The 18573-nt window shown below is 40.8% G+C and overlaps 1 protein-coding gene across 8 annotated transcripts in view; it reads right to left on the reverse strand.

Moving 5' to 3' along the window:
- OSBPL3 (oxysterol binding protein like 3) overlaps nucleotides 1-18573 on the reverse strand; it is a 911347-nt gene that overhangs the window by 228598 nt on the left and 664176 nt on the right. For all 8 annotated transcript variants that reach the window (XM_069211408.1, XM_069211401.1, XM_069211406.1 and 5 more), the window contains one exon: nucleotides 14047-14184. In XM_069211408.1, coding sequence (XP_069067509.1) covers nucleotides 14047-14184 — 138 coding nt within the window. The remainder of the gene's footprint in view (nucleotides 1-14046; nucleotides 14185-18573) is intronic.

Genomic DNA, 18573 nt, shown 5'->3' on the forward strand with positions numbered 1-18573 from the left:
CTCCACGAGGTGATTTGTGCACATTTTAAAGAGGTAAGGGAGATGCCTACATTTATGTAAAAATCTCTGATTTCGTGGGGACAGATGGGTCTCGGTGGAAGGTAGTGAGGTGGACAAAGTACGAGGTCTGTTCCTTTTATTTTATAAAGACATTTACAATTTTGACACTGTAATATATGTAATTTTTGTGTTTGCATGCAAGATTGTGTATGAATTGAGATAATATTAAGGGATCCCGGTGGTAAGTCCGGAAGATACAGGGAGCTTGACTAAGTAAGTCAAAAGTGGTCAGGAGTAGTGTTGGACTTGGGGGCTGAGCAATCAGTGTATGTTTTAAAGAACACTCATGTCAACCTAACCCAGATATTAAATCTGGAAGTCACTTTTTTGTTGAAAATAGTGAAAAGTTGTCCCCTCTATGAATCCAGAGGGAAGTGACCAGTAGTATTTTGTTTGCCCTAGTATGAAATTAAGAATTACTGTGTATGTATATTAAAATTTACTGTGTATGTATATGCATGTATAGACAGAAATGTGGCCACATAATAATGTCAATATATAAGTTTGTTATTTAGTGTATAATTTAGGAATAAGTATCAGACCTCCTATTCTTATGAAGGTTAAGTTATAATAGTATACTCAAAAGTAAAGTAATTGACTGGATTGGGCAGGTCCCAAAAAGTCAACTAATTAATTCCACATCCCTGAATTAATTATAAATGTTAAAACAGTCAGGCTGTCGCCCTCTGCAACAGAACTGACCTTAGTAGATCAGCAATATCAATACCATAGAATAATAGACTCATTTTTTAAGTCAGAAGTTTATGAATGCATAGGTATTTATAGTATATTACCTCTAGGCCTTAAAACAATCTACATTGACATAAAAGAAATGCCTGTTAGACAATTATAACAACATATTCAAAGAACTAATACAAGGACATTATCCTCCAAGTTAAAAGTAGTGTACTAGCCTCATGAACCCCATAACAAATATTGACACTACTATTATCCCCATTATGAAACTATAGAGCCTCAAGATTGGAGGCTAGATGAATTATCAAATAGTATAGATTGGGACATACACATATATATTGAAGGTATACAAATAGTAGGAGAATTATCAGCTACTATACATACAAATATATTTAACTACCTTTCATATAGATGTGAACAGGATCTTCACATAATTAGAACAAAAGAGTTTATTTTGAAATGTACAAAACCTGTTGCAGTTGTCTTTCCAAGAGAAAGGCACTCATTTGAAGGCCTCTAAAAATAAATACATTTTGTTTTAAGTTTTTCATGTGTGACACTGGAGCTACCTTGTGACCAGAAAGTGAATACATTGAAATTACTGCAATTTTTCAGTGGAACCATGGGCAACAGTCATGTGAATTCCCTGCAATAACAACAGACTCATATTTAGTACTAGACCTCCTACTGTATGCATTTATTAGGGACCTCCCAGTGTGGAATTTAGGATATGAGTAATTTATAAACATGTATATAGATCACAATAACATTGTTTGTTGTGTCAGGCAAACAAACCACTTAGGCCACACATAAATTCACCTACCATATATATCTATATATAAATGAATAAAGTCTTTCAGAGATTAGGGATATATATATATATATCTGATGTTCACCTTCACAGCCTAATAATAGTTTATGTGAAGTCTGGAAATACCATAGGAAGTAAATAGAAGCCCATTTAGAGTGTAAAACATATAGTACAAAATATTAAGTTCACTAAACAGACATGGGGTCTCCTTTAGAACACATGGTTAAAGTGTTCTCTTGAGACAGGGACAGGATAGGAAAATACTGTAAGGAATGGCACAAAGCAACATTAAAACTTGCACATGTATGGCCCAAAGTGGGCACATTTGATAATACAATAATAGAACACATGGCCACCTTCCTACAGAGTAAATTAAAGGGAAATGAACTAGAGAAAAGGAAGATCACACTAGACCTATGGAGGGTCTTTTGTGAAACAAATATGAATGAGTCAAATACAAAGCCTCAGACCCTCCCTTCGGCTCCTCCACCCCCCTATCAAGATGTGCAATTAAGGTTAGGCAGTGCAAAGGTACTGGGCATGTATACGTTGCAACCTGGTGCCCCACATTCATTACCCACCTCTTCACATCCCCCTGCTGTGGGATATACAGACCCAGAGTATAGCCCACCAACAGAATCTTTTTCTAAACAGAGAATATGTTCACCCATCTCCATGTCCTCAAATGGCCAGTACACCACAGGAAATGTCAGGTGGGGACAGTACTAAGTACATAGGGACTGTAGATGCTACATTTACACTTAATTTAGAGGACGAGATGTCCCCCACTAGAAAGAATGAAGGTATACCTAATGAGGGATCAAGAGAGGCACAGAGAATGGATGGGGCTAGAAAAAAAGAAGGTGTTTTGAAAAAAAACGAGTACCAATATTAAAAATAAGACAAGAAGGTTAGCTTTCACACCAGAAAGTTCTCCCACAGAGTACTGGAGGTTCATGCACCCAGGAGCAGAAGAGAATAGTGTAGGCAAGTGGATCACAGAGCAGGAAGATGGACGGGTAGACAAAAGAGCGACTTGGGAAAAGGAGGAAGGGCCCCTGAGGCAGTCAAGGGCCCACACTAGCCCACAAATAATTGAACAAGAAGGACTAGATGACACAGTCTCCACACATAGCAGCTTAGGTGAAGAAGATATGGGTTTAGAAAAATCCTACAAAGGATCAGAGGGGGCATTAGATGACGTCACTGAACATGTTAAAAGAATGTCCCTTCTTGAGGATCATAACAAGGAACAGTCACAATATGCCTGTGAGGGAGAAGAAAACAATAAGACAGGACAGACTTTACAAAACAAGCCAAGAGAATTACAGAGATTAGTATTTGATGGGGCGCATGCACGCCCATATGAGAGAAAGGGAACATTTGATAAGGCAGGAAAAATGACACTGAGGAAAGACATGGCACATGCATTCCCTGTATGCCCTGGCAATAATTTGACACCCAATTAAATAGTAGCTCAGTATGAAAATAGTTGGTATAATGTTGTCCCTTTTACTGACAACCTAGCAGGTTGGACAGAAGGATTGGCATCACAGATGACACCATGGCTGCGAGAGGGTTCCTTTAAACCCCGAGACATGGCTAATGCAGAAATGTGCATTTTTCAGGGTGCAGGGGATCCTTATTGGGATTATCCCTATATGCAGAAAAGTTTAAGGGTGTGGCAGAGATATGCTTGTAAGTATGACTCTCGTCACCATACTGGCAATAGGACTACAGTCCTGTCACAACTGCCCTTGATATTCAAGGGCCCAGGGTTGCCTCAATATATACCATGGCCCCAGATGGACAAAGAAAATCTTTAAAACAATTGCCACAACTTGCTGAGGGTGCTGGGAAATGGATAGAATCTCTGAAGAAACATACTGCAGGGATTACTCTTGCAATAGGGGACATTAAGAGTTTACTAAGTTCCCTTATAGGAGATGACACAGACACGCTGTTCACAAAGGCAGGAGTAAAGGATGTGACATTGACCAACCCAAAATGTGATGGGGCACCCTTTAATAGAGTAAGGGGAATTGTTTGGAAACAACTGAGGAAAATGAATCCAGACAGGCCAGACATTGGGTCCCTTATGGCACAAACAATGAAGCCAAATGAGGACCCAGCCCAATTCCTTAGCAGAATGAAGGAAAAATGGACACAGGAAGTGGGGGAGAGTTGGGATGTCACTGGACAGAATGCAATACTATTTTTCAATGTAGTGAAAAAGCGTCTGCCAGCTGAAGTGCAGGATCAATTAGATAATATAGTTGCCTTAGAGGCCAAACCATGGACAGAGATACAAGCACACATAATACATTTTTGTAAGAAGAGACAAGAAAAGGAAAAGAGAGAGAAAGATAAAATAGAGAAAGCAGCAGCTAAATTGGTCCAGCAGAAACTAGCCAAGAAAACAGAGGAAGGAATTTCCACTGTAATGGCCAGGTGATGACGGCTGTCCTCACCCAAAAGTATCCTTTAGGCCACAATCCAGTTGCATATTTTAGTGGCCTACTTGATTCTGTCATGAAAAGTAATTACCCTTGTGAACAAGCACTAGCCACAGCAGCCTTTGTAGTAGAGAAAAGTGCTCCCATTGTCATGGGTGCACCCTTGACCCTGTATGCTGAACCTGCTGTGTTTGCAATAATTCAGAAAGCTAAAACAACATTAACAACAAGGAGAGTATCAGGCTATGAGATAATATTATCACTAACATCCTTAAAGGTGGTTAAATGCCACACAGTCAATCCTGCTACCTTCTTTGCACACCCCATTTCAGACACTGATGATGATGCCCATGATTGTGCCACATATTCTCCAGATGAGTGTAGCCAAGCAACAGAAGACCCCATTCCAGGTAATGTTGTATATTTTGTGGATGAAACTTCCACAATAGATCAGGACACAGGAGTAAGACATACAAGTGCTGCAGTGGTCAGAGCGATGCAGCACAACTCTTCAGACACACTGCAGATAACTGAACAGATAACTTTGCCATCTCAATATTCAGCCCAGGCTTCTGAATTAGTAGCTTTAGGGGCAGCCCTCAAACAAGGGCAAGGAGAAACAATAACAGCATACTCTGATTCAGCCTATGTCACTACAACAGTGCATTCCAGCATTATGTGGTGGAATAGATGGGGATTTCTCAAGTATGATGGAAGCACTGTCATGCACCGAACCCTTTTAGAGGACTTGATACAAGCTTTAACACTGCCACATGCAGTTGCAGTAGTGAAATGCGCAGTCCACACTAATGCTCAAATTTTGTGTCCCATGGAAATGTCCTGGCTGATTGGGCAGCCAAAGATGCAGCAACACACCCTCTTAGTGACACACATACCACAGTTTTGTTAGATAGTGAAACATTGACATCTTCAGACCCTTTGAATGCATCCAGACATTACACAGAAACAGCTCATCTGCATATAAGAGAGATACAAGAAAATGCACCAGAACATGAGAAACAGTTGTGGGAAGCCAGAGGATGCACACAGACAGGAACAGATTTAATATACAGACAAATATCAACAGGGAAGCCTGTCATGCCCCAAGCATTGCTACTGATAGCTCTAAACCAGCTACATCTTCCTTCACATACTGCTAGAGACAATATGTCCTTCCAAATACGTCAGGATTGGTTTGTCCCTAACTTACATGAGATGATTACAATGTACATACACACCTGCACAGTGTGCCAGCAGTATTCACCAAATCCCACATCTAAGGTAATAGCTTCCACAATACCTCGCCCACAAGGTCCCTTTAAGGAACTGCACATTGACTACATTGATATGATTGACAGATGCAATCATTATCGCTATCTGATAGTTGTAGTCTGCCCATTCTCAAGGTGGATTGAAGCAGGACCTTGTGTTCACCATAATGCCAAGTCTGCTAACCCTCTTTGCTTTGAGAAATACCCCAGGATCAGAGCACTATTTGCCTCCTCATCAAATAGTGACAGGTAGAACAATGAGCACATTTGTGCCACCAACCAGACATAAATTGGAGACTGAGAGTGCACCTGAGGTTGTACAAACTGAAATGAATGAATACATGTCTGAGCTAACCAAAGTTGCAAAGTTCTTTTCTAAACAGGTTACACGTGCAGCCAAGAAGCGCGCCAACGCATCTCCTGCAAAGGATCATCAAACACCATTACCTTTGGGAACTTTAGTATATATTTGCAATTTTGTCAGAAAATGGAAGAACTGCAAATTTAATGGACACTTCCCAGTGCCATCCATCCCTTTGGACAACGAGCAGGAAAAAGAGGGGGGAGAACAGGAGAAGCAACCGGAGTAATGCCTCCCTCTAAAGCCTCAATTTTAGACAATTCTTCTTTTAAGTTATGTATTTTATGTTTGTTTTTCCTCCTCGTTGCACTGATTTTGCTGCGTTTAGCCCTTGGATATTTTAATTTTTTTGATCCTATATCAATTATTACACGCATGCGTAGAACTGTTGATAATGATACTGACCATCACCCTCTCCATATTGCTTTGTTTGACAATGTGTGGTATCAGTACATGCACAGTATAGGCACATCCACATCCAACACCAGTTGTTATGTATGCTCTCTCATCCCCCATGCTGCTGGAGTAGATAAATTGCATCTCCCTAAAAAGGTATCCCCAAACATTACACATTGTCTCCTGCACCTATTTTTATGCAGAATGAGAGCACAGCTACAGCCAACTCATGTTAGTCCTGTGACTGCACGAGCTAAACCCCTGCTTCCTGATTGCGCAGGCAGGCCAGTTCTTAGTATCACAAGATCAGTATTTGCCCATGACAAATGGTACCAAGACAAAAGGTCCACTAAGCTTTAATAAGATAATAGGCCAGTGTCAGGAAATATGGGATGCGAACATACAGAGATATACATGGACAGGGACTACCATACAACCTAGAATAGCAATGAAATTAACACCGTTTTCTCTTTGTTTCAGAGGGAATGGGACAATAAAGGTGGGGAGTAACCTCAACTGCAACATCACCACCTACAACGCTGATATGCAGGGCGGCACCTCCAGCCTGATGGATCACTACTGGATGTGTGGGGCCCGGCTCCACATGCAACTACCCCCGAACTGGAATGGCCTCTGCTCCCTAGTGACTTTGCACATCCCCTCCCTGGTGATACCAGGTGTGGACATCTCTCAGTTACATGACCATCCCATGAGCCATCCAACAATCTTGGTTCACCATTACCGGACAAAACAAGCTGCTGAGTTTCTTGGTACTGAAGTGTGGAAAGACGTTCCACAGGAACATAGACTATTTAATGATGCCCAAATATTTTTTGGTAGCATCCTACCATTCATTCAGGCGAAGGCAACTGCACGCTGGCTGCAGATCACGCACTTTGAATTGATGAAGACCATAAATGCAATTGAAGATGGGTTCAATGCTATCAAGGAAGAACTTCCAGCCCTTAGGCTGATGTTAATGCAACACAGATATGTATTTGATTTAATGACGGCAATGGATGGAGGGGTGTGTAAGAAGATTGGATCTTTATGTGCCGGCCAATGATGCGGACAATGGGACATTAACTCAGGCCATTCAGACATTGCATGATCTACAAAAGAAAATGATCGATGAGGGGGGTGCCCCTGATGGGGGGTTCGAGGGCTGGATCGAATGGGTGCCGTCCTGGATGTCGGGGTTGTTCAAGGCCTTGTTGCCTTTGATTGTTTTGTTGCTTTTGATGTGTCTTATTTTTCAGGTAATAATAGCATGTTGCAAAAGGTTGACAGCTAAATTGGGAGGGACAGAGTAGTGGGTATGTGATGATTCCCCTAGTTTCATTAGTAGATGGGAAGGTAGGAAAAGTAGTTGAATAATCAACTAGAGGGAGGAATGATGTAGGAAGAATAGGAATACATCACATACAAACAAACATAAGTTCCCAAATCCCAATACAAACATTTTAGGCTAGATAGTTGTAAACCAATGTAAGTAGTGAAAGGCTTAATACATGACATGTTAAAAAAGACAGACTGTGGGATCAATAGAAAAGGCAGGTCATATTTAGGACAAACAAACACTTGTTACTTAGGAAACATATACACATGCTGCATTGTTAAGTTAGCTGTGCTGAAACACATAAGAGGCCCAAGCCACATTAGAATGAGAGTTTTTCTTTAAAGCTGCACCAACTGTTGCTTTCAAAATGTTCACTTAGCATGAACAGGGTGAAACAGAAGGGTGTATCCTTCCTTAGCACAGGGGTCCTAAAAACCACAAGTCATTCATATTGTGTTAAGGGGAACTGTGTAAAGGGTCAGATAAGTATTTGCAAGGGAGGGCTACCATGAGCAGCACGCAACATATAATCTCTTGTTGTGCAGAAAGATAGACATGGTGAATGACGTCACTGTAACTTGCCCACCCATGAGGCCAACAAGTGCAAGTGCTTCTTTCCAGAGGCACCTCATTATCTTATCTGTACTGCTTGTAGTTGCTTACGTCAATGGTGAACTCTTCACCACAGTTTTTTGTGTTTTTTACAGTATAAATGCTACTGGTGTTTGAACCAGAACTTTGAACTTCAGTCATGGCCTCTATGTGAGACTGCCTGTTGTTCCCAGCTGAAAATCGATTAAACTTGTATTATTGTGTCAAAATGATTTGTTTTATTTTATTAACAGATTTCCCTCTAACACAGTCACAGCTACTATCCTTTTTTGAGGTAGTTAAAAGTTTTTATGGCTCAGGAATGGGTTGTGTATCTGGGTAGCAAAGGAGGTTTTAGGGGTTCGGACATGGGTATTGTTAAGGTGTGTTAAAGGTTGTTTTTTTTTTTTTTTTTTAATGGATGGAGTACTGGGGTAGTAAGGTTCTTTTAGGGTTCAGGGATGGGTAGAGGCTAGATGTAGGATGGAGTTTTTAGCGTTCAAGGATAGGTAGTGTATTGCTGTAGTAAGGGTTTTTTGGTTCTTACATTGGTAGTGAATGTGTAGTAATGGGTTTTTGGAGTGCAGGAATGGGTCGTGTATTGGAAGAGTAAGTGTTTTTCGGTAAAGCAATAGGTAGTGAACAGGCGTAGTAATAGTTTTTTAGGGTTCAGAGATGGGTAGTGTATAGGGGTAATAAAGGTATTTTAAAATTCAGGGATGAGGTGGTGCATTGAAGTTTTATGTTTTTTTTTTACGAGGGGTAGCTTTTTTATATTACTCGAGGTAAATTAACATTTAATTAAAACAGTTTATTTTATATGAAATGAATTAAACAAATGCTTCAATTTTATTATATAAATATACATTATACATAGATGCATAGACACATATATATATATATATATATATATATATATATATATATGCTTACATACACACACACACGGGTGTTTGTGTGTAAAATACTACTTACGTCCTAAAATGTAAAGTATCCACAAATTAAAACATTGCTATGTAATGGGAATCACCATGTGATGACCGAGCTATAATGTACCACAATGTAAACAAAAAAATAAGGTAACAACTGACATTCATTGTTAATGTAACAGATAATCCATAGGAAACTTATTCTTATGTTGCTTTCCTTTGACCGAAACTTAAACACCACAAATTGATGACTTTTTTCACCCCGTAGAAGTGATGTAATATCAAACAGCTGACTTTTTTCACCCCGTAGAAGTTTGAAACTCAAGATAATTTGATGGAATATGCATTGACTGGTTTAGATAAAAATGGGAAATTACCTTAGGAAACAACTATTATTATTATTATATGTTTCTCTGTTCAATAATTTTCACCTGGTTTTGTCAAGACACCCATAATATATTACTCTGGCTATGCCAATGACAGCACTGGTTGAACGGTTTTCAATGTTTTAGAATTCAGTAGTTCTACTTAAAACTGTGCACAAAAGGCACATCTCGTGTGTGCGGTTTCATCCCTTCCTTGCCCATTTAACTCATGTCAAGCCTATGTCTATGTATTTAACTCACTAAGTGATTACAGATCAACATATGGAAGAACTGTCCAAAACCACATTTTTAAATTTGGTTTCCAAAAATATTTCTATTATCACAGATTCCAAGATTGAAGACAACTCAATGTGCCAGATCCATTTTGCTGTGCGATCTTCAAGTCCTGGGACTCCCTTGCAGGTGGCTTAAGACAGGAGTTCGCCCTCTGCTATTGTCAGAAGCAGTTTAAGACAATCCATGCATGTGCCTAGGGACGGCCTCAGACGGTCGAACGCTATAAGAGTTTTTTTCAGTCACCTGTTTGCAAAGCTTCATCATCTTCTGAGCTCACTAAGGTAACTGTTTTGAGTAATGGCATGAAGATACTCAATCCTTCACAAACTCTCCAGCCAACACACCTCTGTTATATAGCACCAAATACTGCTCTGAGGTGACTGTGCAGTACCACACAGTGCTGTATAAAAACCATGAGTTAAGTACAATAAATACTTAATAAAGTAAAAGTGATCTGACTAGCTCTCTTATCTGAACACTAGGCAATCTTTCCAAGTGATGAGCCATAGAAATGTTTTCCTTTTGTATAAAGGTAACAAACAGTTTTCTGTTCAATCTCTAAACATTAACCTCTAATGAACACAGTCAGTGATGTCCACTGCAACTGAATGTACAGACCGAAATGAAATTACTGTAGTGACATGAGCTGTGTTTTATATGAACGCATTCAAACACGTTTCCAACACTTTCGATGAACTAAAACACTTCATTAGAATCCAATCATAAATTCAGTGGTAATACTCCGATGTGGTGCTAATGATACTGCGATAAGGATATGCGATAAGGATATGCGATATTATCACTGATTCAGTTCATAAAGGGGGATAACTCGTCATTACAATGTTACTGTAAGTTTTTCCATTAATATGAATATAGGTACAACTACCCTTTTCCTTTTTGTAGCTTTTCACACTATTCTGGTGAGCAAATGAGGTGTTATTATTGCACGCAAATATACAGAGGCATCAACAATGACAGACATGTGTCCTTATTAGGTTATCCCACTTTTCAACTTTTTTCGATTTTTGCTTAAAATGGTTACAGACAGTGGTGTAACAGAGGCCACCACAACCCCTGCGGTGAGGGCCTCCCCCCCCCCCCCCCCCCCCCCCACCCCGAGCTCCATGGGGTCCCCTCAGCACAGTACTCTGTGCAAAGGTGACAGGCCCCTGAATGGGTCCAGGAGGGATGGGAACCCCTCACCCCCCCCCCCCCTTTGTAGGCGAAGCCCCTTAAGTTTCGTTACGCCACTGGTTATAGAAAAGCTGCAATGTACTTTTCTGTGCAAAATAAAAACAAAAAAATGCCTTCTGACTTCACAAGTGTGTTAGGACTGTACCAAAGCTGGAAAGAAGGAACCTGTAGGCAAAATAAATCAGAAATTTGCAGCGGAAAGAAATAAGTAATTTGCAGAGAATGTTCTTGGTCCAGGCTGAAGCTTAGCTACTTGAAATCCTGTGCATATGAACAAGTGCTACTGAAATGCAGACAAACTGAGGGTGCAGAAGTACAATTCTTCACTACCTCCCTGAATGAGTGCTGTGTTAGAATATTATTGTACATGGTGTATGCGGGTGATACTAAATGCCCTGTGCAGTCGACAGCAACAGAAAGTGCTGTCTCCAGCACAGGTGCAAACCTGAGCCTACAAAGAGCACAGCTCAGCACTTAGATAGTGCACTGGTTCTGAATTGCCATTGTGACTTTCAATGCAGAGGCCCACCCTCATTTCCAATGTGGGGCAGAGACCTCCATCTGGTGGGCAGTAACAGTGTGACTGTACCCACTGGTGGGGAATGAACTAGGGATTCCTCAGACACCACTGGCTTTTCCTAAAAAATTCCTGGGGGGGTCAAACAGGAAAAAGGGGAGCGTAGTTCATCAAGGCGAGTGTGCTCAAAATTGGTGATGCATACAAATACCTGGGTGGATGGCTGAACCACAGGGGTCGTATGGTACTGCACATTCATGCCCAGCAGGCAGTAGCAAATTTCTTGGACTGGGCATTTCATAAGCTACAGAAATCAATAGTGAATCCTGATTTAAGGCCCCTCCTAAAGGTGATGGGCTGCAAACTATTACCTACCATCACCCATGGAGCAGTGACATTCAGAGGTAAGATGACTAACTGGATGGACACGGCTCAGTCCATCTGTTAGAGTATTAGCCTTCCTCCTACTCTTTCCTACCTAATTATACATTGCAGGTCCAAATCCGACAAAAATTTTGACTGTTTTCACAGCATTTGATCCTGAAGGCGAAATTCCTAGCCTAATGTCTCAAAGTCAAGCAGGCAAAGAAAATATGCTAAAAAATGTAACCTGGGAAGTAACATACAACTGCTTGACAAGTTGTCATAGGTACTTCAACCTTGCACTGGATGTATTGGAGGGTCTAGAGGGTAGATAAAGGGGCCTCCCAGTGTCCCTAGTCTCAAAACTGTTGGCTAAGCAAGCAAAACAAATATTGTAGCAGCAGGATGTCCAAGCCCTGAAGAAACCGGCACATGGTGCTTGGGCTGCTACACTGTATGAACCAGGGGTCCTGCCGACCTACCTTTCACTTCCCTTTTGAAAGGTCATGAAAAAACAACTGATGAGACTTCAATTTGGCCTAATCCCTTTCAGAGGAACCTTATTTTATTGACTTCAACAGACATTGTTGTTTATGGGCAAATAGAGAGGAACTACCGACTCATTCTCTGCACCTACGAAAAGCTGCTCCTTTTAAGAAATTTCTGGTTGAGGTCAATACGGCATATCCTTAACATCAGGTCGTGCCAAGGTGCCGTGCACGCCTGCCTGAGAGGCAATTCATCACAGCTAGCGGTTCGATTTCTGAAATGTATTAAAACTGCGCTAGCACCTCTAGTCATCGTAGTGGACTCTGAATTTTTAATATGGTGCTAAAAACTAAAGACCAAAAGCATTGCACTTTAATGTACACAGTCTGCTCCTGATGCCTATATAGTCAAGCCAGCACGTTAGGTATTGGGGACACAGGTGAACTGAGAATTCCAGGCCTTTCAAGGTCCTTATGATCATGAGGCCAGACAGCACTATCCTTACTGTAGGCCTTTTTACCTCGCAAAAAACCCTTGCACTTTATTTGGGCCTGACTTTCTGTCCTTCATTTAGTGGCAAATAGCGCACCTTAGCCCATGGAGGCTAGCAGAGTATTCCCGACCCTGGGAAATCAGGTAATTCCATTTTCAAGGGAGGCCTTCCAATTCAATATACAGTCAAGACATTGTATTTTAATCACATTTTATTCACCTTGGCCACAGCCTCGGAACTTATACTTGAGGTAAAGTAAACATTTTAGGCATTGAAAGCACTTTAATATACGGCACATTATGTAGGCCCCAGCATTGCGTTGTACATTGGGGTGAAGCCAACACCTCAGATATCAGACTTTGTTTTTTTTTTTTTTTTAATAAACTGTTGTTTTTAACTGCCTTTCAGATGTATGTCTTAAGTATTTACTTGTCATCAGCCAACCAATAATTGTAATTAATTGTACAATAAAGAATGTATCCATCTGTCTATCTATCTATCCATCCACCTCTGGTGGCCGAACTGAGTGCCTAGGTGGTGTGCATTTACTGCAAAGCTAAAGAGGCTGTTTGCTCCTGACCTGGCATTGATCGTACAGTACGGGCATAGAGTCAAAGAAGTTCCCTTATTTGCTTAAGGGCACACACCCTACTGCTACTGATGGAACTTCTCTTTAAGATACAAAATGTGCATTACTGAAATAGGACGCACAAATGTGCCCAAGCAATGCAAATGCATTTTACGTCCTTTGACATTTGAGATTCTCTACGTTTCTGTGCCTCAAAATATGAATACGTGTAAAAGGGAATATGTACGGTGCAAAAGCCTAAAAAACAACTGAACAGTGTGCGGTCTAGTACAGCTTCAGTTATATGGTCGAAGCTGACGACACTCGTTCGCTTCCGTTACCACATACACCATATCATGTTTGAGATGCCATCGATGCAAACGAGACGTCCTCTTTCACGGGATCAGTTACACCTTCGACGCAGGTCCGCACTACATTGAAGACCTAAACACGTCCTACCACCCCGCTCTGCATCCCTTTTCCCTTAGACGGTTTTATCCTATTATTGAGTGCCTTTTTAGCAGCATCTCCTTGGAAGGCCTACTGTGTTTGTCAAGCAGTCAAAAGTGCATGTTCTCTCTTCTGTTCTGTGAATGGGTAAACTGGTTTAACAACTCAAAACTGAAACAATGCTTACAGCAGCTGCATTGGTCCTGGAAGTGTTTCTGACACGAGGCAAATGTGAAATAGAGCTGTAGAGCGGCGATTTTATTAGGCACATTAAATACGTGATTCTGGAACAGCAGCAGTGCCCCTCTTTTGCTTGCGCCTAGTTTCACTGACCTCCTAACTAAGCTGTTCCATGACCCCATTCAAAGAGCCAGGGTTAAAAAGACAGAGTCAGCCATACCTGTTCTGCAATAAATCTAAAGCCTTTTTCTTCTTTGGTGAATTCATAGGTCTCTCCGAGCATGGGATTAAACGGCTTGCTGCCCGCTCTGTAGAAGCTGGAGGCGTAGGCAGTCACCGCAAACGTCGCGACATAGACCTAAAAAGAAACGAATCGGAGTCAGCGTCTCAATCATTTCCTGATTTTTTTGTGAAATAGGATGGTATTACAAAACACACAACACTTAACTCAGTGGTAACACGGCGACGTGAAGTCTGTACCTTTCAACCCATTAACAATCCACACCTGAAAAGCGGCATCGCATAAGTGTACTAATCCACCATATGTACATTGCGAAACAGAGCACAATAAGCCAGCATCAAACTCACAAGGCAGTCTCTGAATATTTAGAAACAATACAAAACCAGCATTAGCAAGTTTTTTAGGCCTGACCTTTGAGATAACTTTAGCTTTCTCGCCAGACTACTGTTTAAAAAACATAATACATACTATACATTCACAGACGGCATTTCTTCAGCTGGCTTCTTCCACTGGTCAGTTACACTGTTATTCACATTTTGAATCTGCCCACCACGGCATACAACCGGGCAATGGTCCCGACCACTTTACCCATTGGTTCCCTTCATTTTGAGTGACTGCACAAAATCTATGGACATTATTCACATCCACTTAAAAAAGTTCAATTTTCTTTAGTGATAAACCGGGGCGGTTTTTCTATATTCTTGTCCTTCTAGAAACTTTAAAAAGCGGATATAGATACCCTCCTGCACTTTGGTTGCTAAGCTAGATGGTGTTTTATTTCCGGTTCCCTTTTTCAAGTTAAAAAGTGTGTAACTGATATTGTAATATGGAAGCTGCCTGCACACTCATGCAATTCAAACAAAAAGAAATTGGCCATTGCGCTAGCCTGTCAAGGTCAGACCTAATGGCTTTGCCAATGACTGCTTAAAGAGTAAAAGTGCTTCTATACTGATTGCTGAAATGTGTATGATTGTGTGGCTGGGTAAGTGGATGAATGTGCAATTCAATAGGAAGGGCAGACGGATATATATAGAAGTGCATGGACGGATTCATAAACAGGCAAGTGAATGAATGCACAGATGGGTGAGTGAATCTATACACAGAAGGATGAACGGCGAGTGAATGCATAGATGAATTAATGAGTACACTGTGGACGAACAGGTGAGTCAGTGCACAAATGGATGAGTGCATGATGAATCAGTAGGTAAAGACATGGATGAATAGGTGGAAGAGTGAGTAGGTAGGTTAATGAAAGGAAGAGGGAGTGCATGGATTTATGAGTCAGTACACGCTAGTACACACAGACAGGGTATATTTTACTTAGTTGCAGCCATGCCTACCCCGAAAGGGAGAGATTTAAAACGATGGTCCTAAATACGAGAGAAGAGTACCATGTTCTGCTCGACATACACCAAAGTATTACGCGCTTCTTAAAACTAGTTTCACTTACAGCGAGATTAATTTCTACAGATATTGTTGCAATACAAAACAGATGTTACATTTAGTTGCCTAGAGGTTTAATATTACCTATGTAATTATTTACATTTATGAATGCTGCCGCACGAAGGCAATTTTATTTCAGACTGCTTCATGCATCACTTTTTAGAAACTTTGAATCAATTATGTTACTACTCGTGTTATAAAACAAATTCTGAAGTGCTTGTATAGCCCATGGCTACCCAACTAGAGCTTTCGAGTTCCCAGAGTAGATTCAGTGCTCATTAAGTCCCAATTACACAAACAACCAGATTTTCAGTAGTTTCCTAAATCAGCTTTCATGTTCTGCCTTCCTTAATCTAGAGTTCAATCCATAATTTTGCCACTAAGAAGAAAAAGGCCATACCACTCCTTGTTGCCTTCTGCACCCTGAGGACCTCAACTAAATTCAAGGAGGAGAAGCTCAGGGGTCTAAAAGTACTGTAAGGTTGCATCTTATGTTGGAGCAGCTGAGGGCGCTTTTTTTGTAATATGCTCGATGAGCAATACCTAGAGACTTAAATTGGATTCTCTGTTTTACGGGGAGCCAATGCAAAGCGCCCAGGGACCTCGCCATAGATTGATACTTCGGTATCTTTAGCAGCAGACAAGCTGCTGTGTTCTGAGCCACCTGCAATCTCCTCATGACATGTGGGCAGCCTAAGTAGAGGGGGTTTCCATCACCAAGGCAAAAGCGAACAGATGCCTGCACCACGATCCTCTGTGTTGGAGGAATTAGAAGGTCTAATATTTTTCTCAGCATTCCCAACATGCCATAGCAGTTGGCCACTAGCTTCATAACTTGAATCTAAATAGTTGGTCACCCAACCAAATGCCCAGGTTCTTAATCATGAACTTGGCAGGAGATTGCCTAGAGAGTCAGGCCAATGGATTGTGGACCAGCAATTAATATTGTTGACAATCACCATCGCCTTTGTTTTGTCTCCATTAAGTTTTAGACATCATGACACCTCCAATCTGCTACTTCCTTCAGGCTTGGTTTGAGCAGGACTATTTTAAAGTAGTTATTCTGAGTTAGAGGGATGGTGCAATTGAAAGATCATATGCTAGAATGATCTCCATCAAAGGGGTTACATATAGATTAAAAGCAGTAGGACTCAGAGGTTCCCTGGAGCACTCCACACTTCAGGGAGAAAATCTCCGAGTAAAAAGGATAGTCATATACCTGAAAGGTGCTATCCTCCGCAAATGAGATTAGCCAATGCAGCGCAAGCCCAGATATTCCTGACATTTGTAATCTTTGCCGCAGTACCTCATGAGACATTGTGTCAAAGGCAGCACTTAGATCCAGTAAAATAACTGCTCCCATCTCTCCTTTGCCAAGATTCAAATTCCTCCACCCCAGCTAGCAAAGCCATCTCTGTGCTGTGACTGGACTGAAGTCCAGTTTGAGTAGGATAAAGTGATTTTTTTTTGTTCCGAATATATACTGAGGTTTTGATTCAAATGTTTTTCTAGTGCCTTACCCACATTTGGTAGAAAGGATATCAGCCTGTAATTTCCACTTGTAGGGGGATCAAGGGTGTCTTTTCTTTATGCACAGGTTTTACTACAGCATGATTTCAAGTAGGCAGCACTGTGCCAGTTCGTAAGTACAGGTTAAGTCAGTCTTGAAGCAGAGGGTAGATTGCTTTCTCCCCCAGCTTAAGAATATGAGGGCGTGCTTCTAAAGAGGACCCTGATTTTATTGTATTTAGTAAGGATTCTATTTGATTCCCTGTAGCAGAGATCCTGCCTTGTGCTTTGTCATCAGTGAATAAAACATGATGGCATTACAACCCTTACTTTCTGGATTTATAAGGGATTTAACCACCGTAAATAGTTATTTGGCAGAATTTCATGCCATATCTATTTTTAGAGCATAATCATCTACCCGAGCTCTTCTGATTGCATGGTGGTATTTTTTAATTGACTTCCTATATTCCCATTTTACTATTGGAGTCATTGGCGTTTCTCTAATACCTTTGCAATCTTTTACATTCTTTTTTACAGTTTTTGCAAATCTAAGATGAAACATGAGGCTCGTTTTGCTTGGCGGGCATGTTTATGATTTTTAACTGGAATGTTATTATCTAAGGGTGCTGTGATCCAATCATTAAATTTTGGACTGCATTGGAAATATTGTTCCCCACCTCAGGCTTAGAGCCCAGAGGAGAGTTTTCTCATTTCATTGTATCAAGTTTAGTCCAGCCATGGTCTAATACTGACAACGATGGCACCATACAGCTTTCCTTCAGACTCAACAAAAGTATGGGGATCATAAAATGATCAGCCCAGATGATATTGAAAGTGTTTTCTACCAATAGATTGGGAAGATTAGTGAAGACTGGGATTAAAAGATGACCCTTCTTGTGTGCTGGGGATCATTACTCGTTGTTCCAATTGTAGCACCACTAAATCCTGTACAAGGGTACTGGCATTATTCACCTGATGTCCTCTAGGTGAATATTTAAGATCTCCAAAAGTGTAAAGTTAGGTTTATGTAGCACTGTGCCAGGCAAAAAAATCTGGGAGGGCCTTTATGAACTGTGGTGTGGGTCCCTGATAAGGTGAAAGTAAGGGGCCACATTAATAGAAAATAAAGTGCCTTCAAAGTCTGGGAAAAGTGAAAGGGAGAGAGTGTACCCTAATGTTGATTCATATATTATGCCCACTCCATCACCCCCTTGATTAAGTGATTGTATCTAGCAATATTATGTCCCATTGGTCACGCCTGAACAATATCGGGCATACATCATTCATTAAGCCAGGTTTCTCCAGATGTTCATGACACAGGAATGTGAGCAATTCTAACTTGTAACATGTCAGTGATCTACAATTAATTAGAAACATCTTCCATGTGATCGGGTCAGGTAAATGTCTTGTTCTAATTTGATACTCATCCCTGAGGATAAAATTACAATAGATGCATGTACATATCTCTGCAATAATCTATTGAATGGGCTCCCTTGCACTTATTAATTACTCCTAGTATGTGTAGTTGTTCAGATGAATAGACTCAGGAAATTT

The sequence above is a fragment of the Pleurodeles waltl genome, chromosome 10 (genome assembly GCF_031143425.1).
Source record: "Pleurodeles waltl isolate 20211129_DDA chromosome 10, aPleWal1.hap1.20221129, whole genome shotgun sequence".
NCBI lineage: Eukaryota > Metazoa > Chordata > Amphibia > Caudata > Salamandridae > Pleurodeles > Pleurodeles waltl.